This window comes from Neoarius graeffei, chromosome 9 (genome assembly GCF_027579695.1).
Source record: "Neoarius graeffei isolate fNeoGra1 chromosome 9, fNeoGra1.pri, whole genome shotgun sequence".
NCBI lineage: Eukaryota > Metazoa > Chordata > Actinopteri > Siluriformes > Ariidae > Neoarius > Neoarius graeffei.
Genome location: NC_083577.1, coordinates 83306610 through 83326104, shown reverse-complemented (window position 1 = coordinate 83326104; position 19495 = coordinate 83306610). Strand labels below are relative to the sequence as shown.

The 19495-nt window shown below is 43.7% G+C and overlaps 1 protein-coding gene across 13 annotated transcripts in view; it reads right to left on the bottom strand.

The window, feature by feature from the left end:
• The window catches only part of LOC132892046 (plakophilin-4-like), a 412882-nt gene that overhangs the window by 24635 nt on the left and 368752 nt on the right, over nucleotides 1-19495 (bottom strand). For all 13 annotated transcript variants that reach the window (XM_060930383.1, XM_060930384.1, XM_060930376.1 and 10 more), the window contains 5 exons: nucleotides 18721-18912; nucleotides 13760-13933; nucleotides 13485-13635; nucleotides 13201-13393; nucleotides 12931-13015 (listed from right to left, as the gene is read on the bottom strand). In XM_060930383.1, the coding sequence (XP_060786366.1) occupies nucleotides 12931-13015; nucleotides 13201-13393; nucleotides 13485-13635; nucleotides 13760-13933; nucleotides 18721-18912 (795 nt within the window). The remainder of the gene's footprint in view (nucleotides 1-12930; nucleotides 13016-13200; nucleotides 13394-13484; nucleotides 13636-13759; nucleotides 13934-18720; nucleotides 18913-19495) is intronic.

Sequence of the window (19495 nt, the reverse complement as noted above, 5' to 3'; positions counted from 1 at the left end):
AAGGGACCTATGACGAGTTGTTGTGTCAAGGTTGATCAAGTTTGACCAATCAGAAGCCGAGATATAAAATGTTGCCTGAAAACAGCGCCCCCAGTGGCAAAAGTTTACAAAATTTGGGAGATATGTCAGGTGACCTGTTAAGAGTGTGCGTATCAAGTTTGATCAAGATTGAGTAAATAGAAGATGAGATATTGATTTTTGAAGAAAAAATGTTTTGGTTTTTCCCATGTCAGTAGGTGGCGCTATGCTGTACATGAGCGATTATGAGTTGGAAAAATAAGTGTCTACAACAGCAACGTACTATCACAAGGTAGTGGTGTGAAGGAAAAGCATTATGGAATTATTTACCAAAAACCCGTTTTGGAGCAATTGCGTCGGCCAAAAACAGCGCCCCCCATGGACGAAAATTCCCAAAATGGGGTATACATGACATGGGAGGTAGTAAGAGGGTGGCCGTGAAGTTTGACCAAATTTGAGGAAAGATTGGATTTTTTGCCGAAAAATAGCGCCCCCAGTGGCGAAATATCACAGAATTTGGGTAGCATGTCAGAAGCCCAATGAGTGATTTGCGTGTGAAGTATGAGCAGTTTTGAGCAATTAGAAGATTTGTTATGAATTTTTAATCTCGTAAAATTTTGCACTGAAAATTGATTGACGTATAACTTCTGAAGGGTTTATTCTACGTGAAACGTATTTAGGAACTTTTGTCAGCCATGTCTGTAGATGATGTCTATCAATTTGGGTGACATTGCTATGAACGGTCTAGGAGGAGTTGCGCCGTCTTCGTGGCTACGCATTTCGCACAAAAGTGAAATTACCTCACTTCCTGTTGGGCGTGGCTAATGCATTGGCATTACATTTTTGTCCAGCTTAGTGAGATACATATGCGTACCAAATGGCATGCCACTACTACAAACTACATGGCAACCAGGCACCTTTATGCGGGAGGCCAAAATCACAACGACTTAGGGGGCGCTATAGAGGCCCTGAGGCCCGCCTGGATCTGGGCTTCTGGTTCTCAGTAGCGGTGGCAGTCTAAGAAAAAGGAGCCAAATTTCGTGCGTTGTCGACCATGGCAAGCGCCCCAATAAGGGTCTTGTAAAGAGTTTGCTTGCCAAGTTTGACAAATCAGAAGCTGCAATATCATTTCCGCCATAACCAGCACCCCCAGGGGCGAAAGTGCACAAAATTTGGCGCACATGTCAGGTGAGCTATGAAGAGTTTGCTTATGAAGTTTGATGACAATTGAGTAAATAGAAGATGAGATATAGATTTTTGAAGAATAAATTTTTTGGTTTTTCCCATGTAAGTAGGTGGCGCTATGCTGTACATGAGCGATTATGAGTTGGAAAAATAAGTGTCTACAACAGCAACGTACTATCACAAGGTAGTGGTGTGAAGGAAAAGCATTATGGAATTATTAACAAAAAACCCGTTTTGGAGCAATTGCGTCGGCCAAAAACAGCGCCCCCCATGGATGAAAATTCCCGAAATGTGGTATACATGACATGGGAGGTAGTAAGAGGGTGGCCGTGAAGTTTGACCAAATTTGAGGAAAGATTGGATTTTTTGCCCAAAAATAGCGCCCCCAGTGGCGAAATATCACAGAAATTGGGTAACATGTCAGAACCCCAATGACTGATTTGCGTGTGAAGTAAGAGCAGTTTTGAGCAATTAGAAGATTTGTTATGAATTTTTAAGCATGTAAAATTTTGCATCGAAAATTGATTGACGTATAACTTCTGAACGGTTTATGCTACGTGAAACCTATTTAGTAACTTTTGTCAGCCATGTCTGTAGATGATGTGTATCAATTTTGGTGACATTCCCATGAACGGTCTAGGAGGAGTTGCGCCGTCTTCGTGGCCATGCATGTCGCACAAAAGTGAAATTACCTCACTTCCTGTTGGGCGTGGCTAATGCATTGGCATTACATTTTTGTCCGGCTTAGTGAGATACATATGCGTACCAAATGGCATGCCACTACTACAAACAACATGGCAACCAGGCACCTTAATGCGGGAGACCAAAATAACAACGACTTAGGGGGCGCTATAGAGGCCCTGAGCCCCGGCCAAGTTTGGGCTTTTGGTTCTGAGTAGCGGTGGCAATTCTCGGAACTGGTGCCAAATTTCGTGCGTTTTCGCCCATGGCAAGCGCCCCGAAAATGGCCCAACAGCGGAGAAAAATAAAGAAGAAGAAGAAGACGGAAGAATAATAATAGTGAACTCTTACAAGAACAATAGGGCCTTCGCCCATAGGGCTCGGGCCCTAATTAAAGCCGCAAGCGGCCTCGACGGGCCCTCGCGCCAGCGGCCAAGGGGGGCGGGGGCATGCGTCCCCGCGAAATACCTTCCACAGCTTCTTTGGCAAGAGACATTACTCCCACAATGGTGACAAAGCACAGAATTGGACACAGAGTACACAGAGCGCTGAGATGTTGTCATGGACAGAACATTTTATGCCATGGCTTCCCAACCAAATTAATGTATTTACCTCATCAGTCACCAAGCTATAGCTACATAGGATTGTCTTCTGTTAGACATCTATTAGTCTGTATGTAACGCTACAACACTTGCTCCCGACTGCCTACCCATTCCCCACAAGTCATGTGTGTTTAAGGCAACCAAAACAACATACTCCTGGTGCCTCATGATTGTAAACACCTCTCCTGCAACTGATACAGCGCAATGAGCGCCCCCAGTGGTGAAAGTTCACCAAATTTGGAATACATGTCAAGGGACCAATGAAGAGTTGTTTTGTAAAGTTTGATCAAGTTTGACCAATCAGAAGCCGAGATATAAATTGTTGCCTGAAAACAGCGCCCCCAGTGGCAAAAGTTCACAAAATTTGGCACATATGTCAGGTGACCTGTTAAGAGTGTGAGTATCAAGTTTGATCAAGATTGAGAAAATAGAAGATGAGATATTGATTTTTGAAGAATAATTTTTTTGGTTTCTCCCATGTCAGTAGGTGGCGCTATGCTACAACACTTGCTCCCGACTGCCTACCCATTCCCCACAAGTCATGTGTGTTTAAGGCAACCAAAACAACATACTCCTGGTGCCTCATGATTGTAAACACCTCTCCTGCAACTGCTACAGCGCAATGAGCGCCCCCAGTGGTGAAAGTTCACCAAATTTGGTATACATGTCAAGGGACCTATGAAGAGTTGTTTTGTAAAGTTTGATCAAGTTTGACCAATCAGAAGCCGAGATATAAATTGTTGCCTGAAAACAGCGCCCCCAGTGGCAAAAGTTCACAAAATTTGGCACATATGTCAGGTGACCTGTTAAGAGTGTGCGTATCAAGTTTGATCAAGATTGAGAAAATAGAAGATGAGATATTGATTTTTGAAGAATACATTTTTTGGTTTCTCCCATGTCAGTAGGTGGCGCTATGCTACAACACTTGCTCCCGACTGCCTACCCATTCCCCACAAGTCATGTGTGTTTAAGGCAACCAAAACAACATACTCCTGGTGCCTCATGATTGTAAACGCCTCTCCTGCAACTGCTACAGCGCAATGAGCGCCCCCAGAGGTGAAAGTTCAGCAAATTTGGTATACATGTCAAGGGACCTATGAAGAGTTGTTTTGTAAAGTTTGATCAAGTTTGACCAATCAGAAGCCGAGATATAAATTGTTGCCTGAAAACAGTGCCCCCAGCGGCAAAAGTTCACAAAATTTGGCACATATGTCAGGTGACCTGTTAAGAGTGTGCGTATCAAGTTTGATCAAGATTGAGAAAATAGAAGATGAGATATTGATTTTTGAAGAATAAATTTTTTGGTTTCTCCCATGTCAGTAGGTGGCGCTATGCTGTACATGAGCGATTTTGAGTTGGAAAAATAAGTGTCTACAACAGCAACGTAATATCACAAGGAAGTGGTGTGAAGGAGAAGCATTATGGAATTATTTACCAAAAACCTGTTTTGGAGCAATTGCGTCGGCCAAAAACAGCGCCCCCCATGGACGAAAATTCCCAAAATGAGGTGTACATGACATGGGAGGTAGTAAGAGGGTGGCCGTGAAGTTTGACCAAATTTGAGGAAAGATTGGATTTTTTGCCCAAAAATAGCGCCCCCAGTGGCGAAATATCACAGAAATTGGGTAACATGTCAGATGCCCAATGAGTGATTTGCGTGTGAAGTATGAGCAGTTTTGAGCAATTTGAAGATATGTTATGAATTTTTAAGCATGTAAAATTTTGCATTGAAAATTGATTGACGTATAACTTCTGAACGGTTTATTCTACGTGAAACGTATTTAGGAACTTTTGTCAGCCATGTCTGTAGATGATGTCTATCAATTTTGGTGACATTCCTATGAACGGTCTAGGAGGAGTTGCGCCGTTTTCGTGGCCATGCATTTCGCACAAAAGTGAAATTACCTTACTTCCTGTTGGGCGTGGCTAATGCATTGGCATTACATTTTTGTCCGGCTTAGTGAGATACATATGCGTACCAAATGGCATGCCACTACTACAAACTATATGGCAACCAGGCACCTTAATGCGGGAGGCCAAAATCACAACGACTTAGGGGGCGCTATAGAGGCCCTGAGCCCCGGCCAAGTGTGGGCTTTTGGTTCTGAGTAGCGGTGGCAATTCTCGGAAGTGGCGCCAAATTTCGCGCGTTTTCGCCCATGGCAAGCGCCCCGAAAATGGCCCAACAGCGGAGAAAAATAAAGAAGAATTAAAGCCGCAAGCGGCCTCGACGGGCCCTCGCGCCAGCGGCCAAGGGGGGCGGGGGCATGCGTCCCCGCGAAATACCGTAAAGAGTTTGCTTGCCAAGTTTGACAAATCAGAAGCTGCAATATCATTTTTGCCATAACCAGCACCCCCAGGGGCGAAAGTGCACAAAATTTGGCGCATATGTCAGGTGAGCTATAAAGAGTTTGTCTATGAAGTTTGATGACAATTGAGTAAATAGAAGATGAGATATAGATTTTTGAAGAATAAATTTTTTGGTTTTTCCCATGTCAGTAGGTGGCGCTATGCTGTACATGAGCGATTATGAGTTGGAAAAATAAGTGTCTACAACAGCAACGTACTATCACAAGGTAGTGGAGTGAAGGAAAAGCACTATGGAATTATTTACCAAAAACCCGTTTTGGAGCAATTGCGTCGGCCAAAAACAGCGCCCCCCCATGGACGAAAATTCCCAAAATGTGGTATACATGACATGGGAGGTAGTAAGAGGGTGGCCGTGAAGTTTGACCAAATTAGAGGAAAGACTGGATTTTTTGCCCAGAAATAGCGCCCCCAGTGGCGAAATATCACAGAAATTGGGTAACATGTCAGAAGCCCAATGAGTGATTTGCGTGTGAAGTATGAGCAGTTTTGAGCAATCAGAAGATTTGTTATGAATTTTTAAGCATGGAAAATTTTGCATCGAAAATTGATTGACGTATAACTTCTGAACGGTTTATCCGACGTGAAACATATTTAGTAACTTTTGTCAGCCATGTCAGTAGATGATGTGTATCAATTTTGGTGACATTCCTATGAATGGTCTAGGAGGAGTTGCGCCGTCTTCGTGGCCATGCATTTCGCACAAAAGTGAAATTACCTCACTTTCTGTTGGGCGTGGCTAATGCATTGGCATTACATTTTTGTCCGGCTTAGTGAGATACATATGCGTACCAAATGGCATGCCACTACTACAAACTACATGGCAACCAGGCACCTTAATGCGGGAGGCCAAAATCACAACGAGTTAGGGGGCGCTATAGAGGCCCTGAGGCCCGCCTGGATCTGGGCTTCTGGTTCTCAGTAGCGGTGGCAGTCTAAGAAAAAGGAGCCAAATTTCGTGCGTTGTCGACCATGGCAAGCGCCCCAATAAGGGTCTTGTAAAGAGTTTGCTTGCCAAGTTTGACAAATCAGAAGCTGCAATATCATTTCCGCCATAACCAGCATCCCCAGGGGTGAAAGTGCACAAAATTTGGCGTACATGTCAGGTGAGCTATGAAGAGTTTGTGTATGAAGTTTGATGACAATTGAGTAAATAGAAGATGAGATATAGATTTTTGAAGAATAAATTTTTTGGTTTTTCCCATGTCAGTAGGTGGCGCTATGCTGTACATAAGCGATTATGAGTTGGAAAAATAAGTGTCGACAACAGCAACGCACTATCACAAGGTAGTGGTGTGAAGGAAAAGCATTATGGAATTATTTACCAAAAACCCGTTTTGGAGCAATTGCGTCGGCCAAAAACAGCGCCCCCCATGGACGAAAATTCCCAAAATGTGGTATACATGACATGGGAGGTAGTAAGAGGGTGGCCGTGAAGTTTGACCAAATATGAGGAAAGATTGGAATTTTTGCCCAAAAATAGCGCCCCCAGTGGCGAAATATCACAGAAATTGGGTAACATGTCAGAAGCCCAATGAGTGATTTGCGTGTGAAGTATGAGCAGTTTTGAGCAATAAGAAGATTTGTTATGAATTTTTAAGCATGTAAAATTTTGCATCGAAAATTGATTGACGTATAACTTCTGAACGGTTAATGCTACGTGAAACGTATTTAGTAACTTTTGTCAGCCATGTCTGTAGATGATGTGTATCAATTTTGGTGACATTCCTATGAACGGTCTAGGAGGAGTTGCGCCGTCTTCGTGGCCATGCATTTCGCACAAAAGTGAAATTACCTCACTTCCTGTTGGGCGTGGCTAATGCATTGGCATTACATTTTTGTCCGGCTTAGCGCGATACATAGGCGTACCAAACGGCATGCCACTACTACAAACTACATGGCAACCAGGTACCTTAATGCGGGAGACCAAAATCACAACGACTTAGGGGGCGCTATAGAGGCCCTGAGCCCCGGCCAAGTTTGGGCTTTTGGTTCTGAGTAGCGGTGGCAATTCTCGGAACTGGTGCCAAATTTCGTGCGTTTTCGCCCATGGCAAGTGCCCCGAAAATGGCCCAACAGCGGAGAAAAATAAAGAAGAAGAAGACGGAAGAATAATAATAGTGAACTCTTACAAGAACAATAGGGCCTTCGCCCATAGGGCTCGGGCCCTAATTAAAGCCGCAAGCGGCCTCGACGGGCCCTCGCGCCCGCGGCCAAGGGGGGCGGGGGCATGCGTCCCTGCGAAATACCTTCCACAGCTTCTTCGGCAAGAGACATTACTCCCACAATGGCGACAAAGCACAGAATCGGACACAGAGTACACGGTGCGCTGAGATGTTGTCATGGACAGAAAATTTTATGCCATGGTTTCCCAACCAAATTAATGTATTTACCTCATCAGTCACCAAGCTATAGCTACATAGGATTGTCTTCTGTTAGACATCTATTAGTCTGTATGTAACGCTACAACACTTGCTCCCGACTGCCTACCCATTCCCCACAAGTCATGTGTGTTTAAGGCAACCAAAACAACATACACCTGGTGCCTCATGATTGTAAACACCTCTCCTGCAACTGATACAGCGCAATGAGCGCCCCCAGTGGTGAAAGTTCACCAAATTTGGTATACATGTCAAGGGACCTATGAAGAGTTGTTGTGTCAAGTTTGATCATGTTTGACCAATCAGAAGCCGAGATATAAAATGTTGCCTGAAAACAGCGCCCCCAGTGGCAAAAGTTTACAAAATTTGGGAGATATGTCAGGTGACCTGTTAAGAGTGTGCGTATCAAGTTTGATCAAGATTGAGTAAATAGAAGATGAGATATTGATTTTTGAAGAAAAAATGTTTTGGTTTTTCCCATGTCAGTAGGTGGCGCTATGCTGTACATGAGCGATTATGAGTTGGAAAAATAAGTGTCTACAACAGCAACGAACGATCACAAGGTAGTGGTGTGAAGGAAAAGCATTAAGGAATTATTTACCAAAAACCCGTTTTGGAGCAATTGCGTCGGCCAAAAACAGCGCCCCCCATGGACGAAAATTCCCAAAATGGGGTATACATGACATGGGAGGTAGTAAGAGGGTGGCCGTGAAGTTTGACCAAATTTGAGGAAAGATTGGATTTTTTGCCCAAAAATAGCGCCCCCAGTGGCGAAATATCACAGAATTTGGGTAGCATGTCAGAAGCCCAATGAGTGATTAGCGTGTGAAGTATGAGCAGTTTTGAGCAATTAGAAGATTTGTTATGAATTTTTAAGCATGTAAAATTTTGCATTGAAAATTGATTGACGTATAACTTCTGAACGGCTTATCCTACGTGAAACTTATTTAGGAACTTTTGTCAGGCATGGCTGTAGATGATGTCTATCAATTTTGGTGACATTCCTATGAACGGCCTAGGAGGAGTTGCGCCGTCTTCGTGGCCATGCATTTCGCACAAAAGTGAAATTACCTCACTTCCTGTTGGGCGTGGCTAATGCATTGGCATTACATTTTTGTCCGGCTTAGTGAGATACATATGCGTACCAAAAGGCATGCCACTACTACAAACTACATGGCAACCAGGCACCTTTATGCGGGAGGCCAAAATCACAACGACTTAGGGGGCGCTAAAGAGGCCCTGAGGCCCGCCTGGAGCTGGGCTTCTGGTTCTCAGTAGCGGTGGCAGTCTAAGAAAAAGGAGCCAAATTTCGTGCGTTGTCGACCATGGCAAGCGCCCCAAAAAGGGTCTTGTAAAGAGTTTGCTTGCCAAGTTTGACAAATCAGAAGCTGCAATATCATTTTTGCCATAACCAGCACCCCCAGGGGCGAAAGTGCACAAAATTTGGCGTATATGTCAGGCGAGCTATGAAGAGTTTGCGTATGAAGTTTGATGACAATTGAGTAAATAGAAGATGAGATATAGATTTTTGAAGAATAAATTTTTTGGTTTTTCCCATGTCAGTAGGTGGCGCTATGCTGTACATGAGCGATTATGAGTTGGAAAAATAAGTGTCTACAACAGCAACGTACTATCACAAGGTAGTGGTGTGAAGGGAAAGCATTATGGAATAATTTACAAAAAACCCGTTTTGGAGCAATTGCGTCGGCCAAAAACAGCGCCCCCCATGGACGAAAATTCCCAAAATGTGGTATACATGACATGGGAGGTAGTAAGAGGGTGGCCGTGAAGTTTGACCAAATTTGAGGAAAGATTGGATTTTTTGCCCAAAAATAGCGCCCCCAGTGGCGAAATATCACAGAAATTGGGTAACATGTCAGAAGCCCAATGAGTGATGTGCCTGTGAAGTATGAGCAGTTTTGAGCAACTAGAAGATTTGTTATGAATTTTTAAGCATGTAAAATTTTGCATCGAAAATTGATTGACGTATAACTTCTGAACGGTTTATGCTACGTGAAACGTATTTAGTAACTTTTGTCAGCCATGTCTGTAGATGATGTGTATCAATTTTGGTGACATTCCTATGAACGGTCTAGGAGGAGTTGCGCCGTCTTCGTGGCCATGCATTTCGCACAAAAGTGAAATTACCTCACTTCCTGTTGGGCGTGGCTAATGCATTGGCATTACATTTTTGTCCGGCTTAGTGAGATACATATGCGTACCAAATGGCATGCCACTACTACAAACTACATGGCAACGAGGCACCTTAATGCGGGAGACCAAAATCACAACGACTTAGGGGGCGCTATAGAGGCCCTGAGCCCCGGCCAAGTTTGGGCTTTTGGTTCTGAGTAGCGGTGGCAATTCTCGGAACTGTCGCCAAATTTCGTGCGTTTTCGCCCATGGCAAGTGCCCCGAAAATGGCCCAACAGCGGAGAAAAATAAAGAAGAAGAAGAAGAAGAAGAAGACGGAAGAATAATAATAGTGAACTCTTACAAGAACAATAGGGCCTTCGCCCTATAGGGCTCGGGCCCTAATTAAAGCCGCAAGCGGCCTCGACGGGCCCTCGCGCCAGCGGCCAAGGGGGGCGGGGGCATGCGTCCCCGCGAAAGACCTTCCACAGCTTCCTCGGCACGAGACATTACTCCCACAATGGCGACAAAGCACAGAATTGGACACATGGCAACAATAGGGTCTCGCACTGCACGGTGCTCGGGGTCTAATAATAAAAATAATAATAATAATCCTTCAAAAACAATAGGGTCTTGCACTGGACGGTGCTCGGGCCCTAATAATAATAACTAGAAACTATATGCCACGCAGGCACCTTAATGCGAGAGGCAAAAATCACAACACGTTAGGGGGCGCTATAGAGGCCCTGAGGCCCGCCTGGATCTGGGCTTCTGGTTCTCAGTAGCGGTGGCAGTCTAAGAAAAAGGAGCCAAATCTCGTGCGTTGTCGACCATGGCAAGCGCCCCAATAAGGGTCTTGTAAAGAGTTTGCTTGCCAAGTTTGACAAATCAGAAGCTGCAATATCATTTTTGCCATAACCAGCACCCCCAGGGGCGAAAGTGCACAAAATTTGGCGTATATGTCAGGTGAGCTATGAAGAGTTTGCGTATGAAGTGTGATGAAAATTGAGTAAATAGAAGATGAGATATAGATTTTTGAAGAATAAATTTTTTGGTTTTTCCCATGTCAGTAGGTGGCGCTATGCTGTACATGAGCGATTATGAGTTGGAAAAGTAAGTGTCTACAACAGGAACGTACTATCACAAGGTAGTGGTGTGAAGGAAAAGCATTATGGAATTATTAACCAAAAACCCATTTTGGAGAAATTGCGTCGGCCAAAAACAGCGCCCCCCATGGACGAAAATTTCCAAAATGTGGTATACATGACATGGGAGGTAGTAAGAGGGTGGCCGTGAAGTTTGACCAAATTTGAGGAAAGATTGGATTTTTTGCCCAAAAATAGCGCCCCCAGTGGCGAAATATCACAGAAATTGGGTAACATGTCAGAAGCCCAATGAGTGATTAGCGTGTGAAGTATGAGCAGTTTTGAGCAATTAGAAGATTTGTTATGAATTTTTTAGCATGTAAAATTTTGAAGTGAAAATTGATTGACGTATAACTTCTGAACGGTTTATCCTACGTGAAACGTATTTAGTAACTTTTGTCAGCCATGTCTGTAGATGATGTGTATCAATTTTGGTGACATTCCTATGAACGGTCTAGGAGGAGTTGCGCCGTCTTCGCGGCCATGCATTTCGCACAAAAGTGAAATTACCTCACTTCCTGTTGGGCGTGGCTAATGCATTGGCATTACATTTTTGTCCGGCTTAGTGAGATACATATGCGTACCAAATGGCATGCCAGTACTACAAACTATATGGCAACCAGGCACCTTAATGCGGGAGGCCAAAATCACAACGACTTAGGGGGCGCTATAGAGGCCCTGAGCCCCGGCCAAGTTTGGGCTTTTGGTTCTGAGTAGCGGTGGCAATTCTCGGAAGTGGTGCCAAATTTCGTGCGTTTTCGCCCATGGCAAGTGCCCCGAAAATGGCCCAACAGCGGAGAAAAAGAAGACGGAAGAATAATAATAGTGAACTCTTACAAGAACAATAGGGCCTTCGCCCATAGGGCTCGGGCCCTAATAATAGTGAACTCTTACAAGAACAATAGGGCCTTCGCCCATAGGGCTCGGGCCCTAATAATAGTGAACTCTTACAAGAACAATAGGGCCTTCGCCCATAGGGCTTGGGCCCTAATAATAATATTGGCTGGGTTTTTTTCATAGTATATCAGATATATTCCATTCCGCTGCACGTCTTCGACTTGTTCAATATCATGCTAGCTGAATGGAATATATCTGATACACCACTCAACGCCAGCCAATATTATTTAAATATTATACATACAGAACACTTTTTCGATGGAATCAAAACGTGTGTTCTATTCCCTTCGAGCGGGTTTCGTTCATTTGGTTCGACAGCATGCAATATTGTCATCACGTCGCTTATACTATGTGTATTACGTCACTCTACCCAATGGAGAATGAGCGTTGAATATGGTTTACGATACTGCACGGTTGTCAAGGCAACATGACGTCACACATCAGAGATGTAAAACTTCTGCGCTAGCGAGCGACTGGGACAATTTGTCAACAAACATGGCCGCCAGGTTTGTTTCATTAAATACGGAAGATTTTGAGAGAATTTTGAAAGAGAAAGACGCGTTGAACACCCGAAAGGAATGTGTCTGTATTATCATAATAATAATCTCATCTCATTATCTCTAGCCGCTTTATCCTGTTCTACAGGGTCGCGGGCAAGCTGGAGCCTATCTCAGCTGACTACGGGTGAAAGGCGGGGTACACCTGGACAAGTCGCCAGGTCATCACAGGGCTGACACATAGACACAGACAACCATTCACACTCACATTCACACCTACGCTCAATTTAGAGTCACCAGTTAACCTAACCTGCATGCCTTTGGACTGTGGGGGAAACCGGAGCACCCGGAGGAAACCCACGCGGACACGGGGAGAACATGCAAACTCCACACAGAAAGGCCCTCGCCGGCCACGGGGCTCGAACCCGGACCTTCTTGCTGTGAGGCGACAGTGCTAACCACTACACCACCGTGCCGCCAATAATAATAATATTGGCAGGATTTTTTTTTGTGGTATATCCGATATATTCCATTCTTCGACTTGTTCAGTATCATGCGAGCTGAATGGAATATATCTGATATACCAGTCAACGCCAGCCAATCTTATTTATAATATTCTACAGTGTGAACTTGTCGTCTGACTTCTCACAGGAGCGTGGAACTGAATGTTCCTTAACCCAAGTGCTAATTAGATTTTAATCCCCGCAAACTAAAGTGGTAATCAAATTTGCAGCGCTGTGCATACCTTCAACAACTCTATGTGATGTTAACAAAAACATACTTGCAAGGATTAAAAAGAAACAGTTTTGATCTGTTGACATAATGAGAACTGAGGATTCTTTTGTCTCTTTCATGCTGGGATAAAACATGACTGTCCCTTTAATTTTAAAATCCTTTCATGGTCTCCATTACGGCTCAATAAAAGACACAGTGCTAATTATAAATGCATAAAACAAGTACGCTTCCTGTTTACTTTTTCCACGCGTACAGAAGCCGGTTTCAGGTCAGTTATTCTCCGACTCACCTTCTTGTAGATCGTGCGCAGGTCTCTGTACTGCCACAGTGTGTTGAGCACCTGCGCTGCAGCCTTCACCACCTTCATCGAGTACCTACAGCACAGGCAAACACACGACCGATCAATCATCATCTACAGCTGCTAAACAGCGAGCAGGGTTCATTAGCTGCGTGATGTTAACACTCAGTCACTGCCTTCATTCTAATCTGTCTAATTAGCAGGAAACCGGATTCGTTTAAGCGTTGTGTATGAATGTGTGCGAGCCTGAGTTCTGCAGACCTTTCTCCACGTCCCTTGGTGATGTTGACGAGTTTCTCGATGCCTCCCGTGTCGGCGAGAGCTTTGGCGTTCTCCATGTTTTTGCTGGAGACCTCGTGGAGCGTGCAGCAAATGGCTGCTACGGTTTCATCAGACAGCTGAGTGGTGCTTCCTCCGGGCAGCCGGTTCACCAAGTCTCGCATCGCATACTTCCCTGTTTTACACACACACAAATATATATTCAATGGCAATTTAAATTTGCAGCAGCTTGTCTAGAAGTTCCAAAGACAGAAGCTCTCTCTGACCGATCAGCTCCTTGTTCCTGACGTCCAGTGCCATGTTTCTGAGCGCTGTGGCGACAGAACACACCACCCGGTCGTTATCCATCCTCAGCAGCTCCACCAGGATGGGCAAACCTTTCTCTTTCCGCACTGCTGCGCGGATATACGCTGAGAACTGCACGAGAACAGAGTGGGGTTGACTTGACAATCTGAGTGTTTAATTATGAACGCTGGAGCTAGTGAAAATATTACTCGCTGTTTGCATTCTGTAATTACGCTTTGCACAAAACACAACGTACCTTCCAGTTCCCAGCTGAAAGATTCTGCAGTGAGCCAGCAGCGCCCTCTAGTGTTGCGGGGTTGGAGCTCTCGGCCAGAAGCGTGAGGTAAGGCTTCACCACTGCAGGGTGCCACAGCATCTCAGCGCCTTTAGGAGACTTGGAGAAACCGGGGATCGGCCCCACGCCGTCCCACTGAAAAACACAGCACGCATGTACGATATTATCAGCAAATCCTTAACTACTACCCTCCTGGGAACCAAGAAAAAAAATGTGTCTCTCAATTTCTCTTTTGTTGTGATTTCCTTACTAGGAATTTCCCAGCAACCCTCCGAGTCACATGATATATCATTGGAAAGCCCAGGATGTACTCTTTACAAGACACCAGGATTCAAGTGAAAAGCTTGAAAGAGTAAGAGTAAAACAAACGTCAACTACAGAGGACACAAGTCTATGGGTTGGTTCTCAGGAGGTTACACCACTAAAGAAGGAGATTAATTGTTATAGCAGACATTAAACTGAATGCAGCCAACGCTGTTAAATTACACAGGTCATACATTCTTTCTAGAAAATGAGCGCAAGAGCATGAGCATGTTTTATCACTTACTGTCTGCCAGAGCATAGTTTAAAGCTGTACTGCCTTTCAGATTTTTCAAGTGTAGGTCATAAAAAGAATTTTCCCGACACCCAAATATTATTTTTCTTTAGTGGACCGAAAGCTACTGAATTCGAATCACAGACTTCCAATTTTATTCGTTTTTTTAACAGAACAATTAATGAATTTCTCTCCACGTGGCCCGAAATTCTCCGCTATTTTTTCCTGCTTCACCATGACGCAATACAACATTCAGTTCAGTTGGTCAGGTTCAATGCCCGAACTGATGATCACATCATCAGTTTTTCTTTGGCTAATCAGACACAAGGTACGCCACCACTCTTGCCAGAGCGGTTGGGGGTTAGGTGCCTTGCTCAAGGGCACTTAAGTCAATCCTGCTAATACAACATACTACGTCACGCATCACGTGGTGGGCTTTCCTCGTTTGCGCAAGGCATTGTGGGATACAAATTTGAAACAGGAGAGAAAAATGGAGGACGTGAGTGTGTGAATGAAGCGTGAAAGACCGACTACAGTAACAGAAAAAAAGTGAGAAGAAAAGACGATATGTTATATACGAAGGAAAGGAAACGCAGGACCAAACTAATAAATATCGGCGCTCAGCGAGCACCTCGGTGTGATCAGCTGTTCGTTTAGCGACAGAATGATGGAACTGTCAGTGCACGCTCAAAGGCAAACCTGTAGATGGCAGTAATGCGACACTGTGGATGCCAGCTGCCGTAAAACCCAAAAGAAGAAGAAGGTAAACCTGCGCATGCGCACACGGACTTCCTCTGTCTGCTTGACTGCACCAAGCGAGCAATTTCATGCACATTATTTTCTTTAATCCTCTCAAATTAAGTAACTTCCCAGCCACAGAATGGCCTGATATTTTGTGAGATATTACAGAAATAAACATCTATCACAATCACCACATTTCAGACGGAACTAAATTTCACCGATTTTATGAAATCGAAAGGCCGTCTACTTTTAAATAAGATGCACTCAGACACACACAGCCAGCAAAGGATATTTAATTCATACACTTACTACAGGGTAGTGATAATCAGTCCTGCTCCCAATGAGCAGATGACGTGAGCTGCTGAAACTACTGTATAGACGACACTACATATCTATGGCACGTCCTGCTCTAATATACTGCCAGAGACTGCAGAATTCTTTCAGTGTTGTGATTTGCTATGGCGATTATTCCTGATTACTTCGACTGACTGCAAATAAACAATCCAAGCCATTTCAGTGCGATTCCAAATAAAGAAATGGGAACAAATAACTTGTTCAAGGTGATTAAACTGACACTGATTGCTGTTCAACCCGAATGAGAGCTCTTTAATATACCCAGTCCTGTGCAAAAGTCTTCGGCACTCTACATATATATATATATATATATATATATATATATATATATATATTTTTTTTTTTAATACAAACTTTTATCAATTTCTATTTTATGACTTCTACATTATTGAGTCAAACCATTACGAAAACATTTCAGAGTCCAAACGTTCCTTCACTTTCTCATCTCATCTTATTATCTGTAGCTGCTTTATCCTGTTCTACAGGGTCACAGGCAAGCTGGAGCCCATCCCAGCTGACTACGGGCGAAAGGCGGGGTACACCCTGGACAAGTCGCCAGGTCATCACAGGGCTGACACATAGACACAGACAACCATTCACACTCACATTCACACCTACGGTCAATTTAGAGGCACCAGTTAACCTAACCTGCATGTCTTTGGACTGTGGGGGAACCCGGAGCACCCGGAGGAAACCCACGTGGACACGGGGAGAACATGCAAACTCCGCACAGAAAGGCCCTCGCCGGCCACGGGGCTCGAACCTGGACCTTCTTGCTGTGAGGCGACAGCGCTAACCACTACACCACCGTGCCGCCCCCGTTCCTTCATTTTCCAGCACAAAATTAAACGCTACAGAAAAAAAATGTCTGTAATATGTCTGAGCAGCATATTCCATAAGAGAGCACGTTCCAGATTAAAAAAGAAAACATAATGAAGGCTACTGGGAAATTTTTGGTGCAAAATGAAGAAGTGAGTGTGAGTCAAAGTGTCCAGAAGAACTGGGGCTGGTTCTGTAAGATGCTCAGTAAAACCTACAGCTCATTTCTGCATAAAACTGCACTCGCTGGACCTCAGACTACTATTTTTTTTTTTTTTTTTAAACCAAAGGGTCGTCTCACACCAAATACTGACTTTGTTTCATTTATTATGGTTTACTGAGTACTGTTTATAGTATTTTTTTTAATATTGAAACATTTCATTTCATTATTTTTAAGCCATTTTTGGCCGACAGCATTTCTTTACATGTGCCGAAGACTTTTACAGTGTGCATATATACAGTGCTCAGCATAAATGAGTACACCCCACAACAAAAACTACTACATCTAGTACTTTGTATGGCCTCCATGATTTTTAATGACCGCACCAAGTCTTCTAGGCATGGAATGAACAAGTTGGCGACATTTTGCAACATCAATCTTTTTCCATTCTTCAACAACGACCTCTTTTAGTGACTGGATGCTGAATGGAGAGCGATGCTCAACTTGTCTCTTCAGAATTCCCCATAGGTGTTCGATTGGGTTCAGATCAGGAGACATACTTGGCCACTGAATCACTTTCACCCTGTTCTTCTTCAGAAATCCAACAGTGGCCTTAGATGTGTGTTTAGTCATGTTGGAAAAGTGCACGACGACCAAGGGCACGGAGTGATGGTAGCATCTTCTCTTTCAGTATAGAGCAATACGTCTGTGAATTCATGATGCCATCAATGAAATGCAGCTCCCTGACACCAGCAGCACTCATGCAGCCCCACATAAGGACACTGCCACCACCATGTTTCACTGTAGGCACCAGGCATTTTTCTTTGTATTCCTCACCTTTGCGACGCCATACAGTTTTGAAGCCATCAGTTCCAAAAACATTTATCTTGGTCTCATCACTCCAGAGTATAGAGTCCCAGTAGTCTTCATCTTTGTCAGCATGGGCCCTGGCAAACTCTAGGCGGGCTTTTTTGTGCCTGGGCTTTAGGAGAGGCTTCTTTCGTGGACGGCATCCATGCATGCCATTCCTCTGCAGTGTACACCGTATTGTGTCACGGGAAATAGTCACCCCAGTTTGGCTTTCTACTTCTTTAGCTAACTCCAGTGAACTTGCATGCCGATTTTCTTCAACCCTTCTCATCAGAAGACGCTCCTGTTGAGGTGTTAACTTCCGTGGACGACCTGGACGTCTCTGTGAGATGGTTGCAGTTCCATCTTTCTTAAATTTTTGTGCCACTTTTGCTACAGTATTCTGACTGATAAGTAAAGCTTTGCTGATCTTCTTGTAGCCTTCACCATTGTGGTGGAAAGAAATTATTTTCTTTGGGGAATTCTGAAGAGACAAGTTGAGCATCACTCTCCATCCAGCATCCAGTCACTAAAAGAGGTCACTGTTGAAGAATGGAAAAAGACTGATGCTGCAAAATGTCGCCAACTTGTTCATTCCATGCCTAGAAGACTTGGTGCTGTCATTAAAAATCATGGCGGCCATACAAAGTACTAGATGTAGTAGTTGTTGTTGTGGGGTGTACTCATTTGTGCACCACCCTAATTTGAGTAAAACTTAAAAATGTGTAATCTAAGTTATATTATTAGCCTTACTTTCATGTTATAAGTTAAACAGATGTTATATTAAACTTTTGGAAATTGTTTGTGTTCATTGAGATATTGTTTAAAATGTTACTTTTCAAAGGGGGTGCACTCATTTACGCTCAGCACTGTAGATAGATATTAAGGAAAAAAAAAAAAAAGAGAGAGCCAAACACTCTTTATACGACTGTTAGTTCCAGTCCACTAATTTGATTGGTCAAGTGGCTTTCCAAGAGCGCTTGTATTTCCTATAATGTTTCACTGTGTGCATAGTCTGAGTTCACCACATCAAATCCCACTTCCTAGTTTGAAACGGTTACTACAGTAATATTAGCGTCATCATCAGTGGACGTGCCAAAGAATACTTTTCAAGAATATAACTTTTGACTTAAAATATGAAAGCTCGTCAGACGAAGATGAAAAAGAAGCAGGGACGCCGATTATCCCGGAAACACCTTTAACTGGAACGTACAAATCAGTGTGAGCTAGCGAGGTCGCTGATGTGCTAGAAAGTGAATGTGGTTTCTTTGGGATCCATTTGCACTCGCAGAGCAAAAATAAACAGAACGTTTGTCAGTTACTCAATATTACTTTTTTGTCTAAAAGCGATATTACCGAATAATATCGACTTCTCGCCTATGCTGAATCACAGCCGTTTGATATTTCTTTATTAGAACGTTACAGCAAGGGCGGATGAGGAAAACAGAGTCTCTGGTGGCTCACCTGGTCCTCCTGTACACTCTTCTTCTTTTTCTTCCTCTTCCTGCCCCAGCAGCTGGAGTCTGCCTCTTTGCTGGGTGACTCAGTCCCCAGCAAGCCGTCTGTCTCCTGGTTATCCATCAGCCGTGAAGGTGGCATCTCCAGCTCCAACCGGTACGAGAGATTCCTCAGAGTGCAAATACAGTTCTCCACAATCTGAGAGCGAAAATAACAAAACGGGAGAGAAGAAAGAGACGTAAAGGTGATTGCTTGAGATGTTCTTTGAGCGACTTGGATCAAAATATGAACCGGCTTTGGATTAGAAAATTGAGAAAAATCTAATCAATGAGCAGCTTGTAAAAGGTCGTCGATTCTGTTGACTATAACGACAAGACAATGTATAAAATCTGTACCATGATGAAATTAAAATATTTTAATAGAATTGTCAAACTGTGGAACTCTACTTGTAACTATGCCCCTAAAATCTGTTTTTCTACTCCGACCTCTTTTCAAACCTACGTCAGGCAAACCTTGTTCCACCTTCTGGAAAACACTTTCGATGTCGATCGGCCGTGCACTTGGTCGTTTGTGAGATCGTGCCCTTGTCATCGTTAGAGTTTAATATCTGTATCATGTTAATTGTCCTTTTTTAGCTTACCTTAATTGTGTTTATTCATTTATACATAGTTTTAATTATTTGGGCGGTGCCTCGCATGGGTACTTTCGGGTCCCGTTCGTGCCGACCCCTTTGGGTGGCTTTCTTGTCAGTTATTTTTATTTATTTATTTATTTATTTATT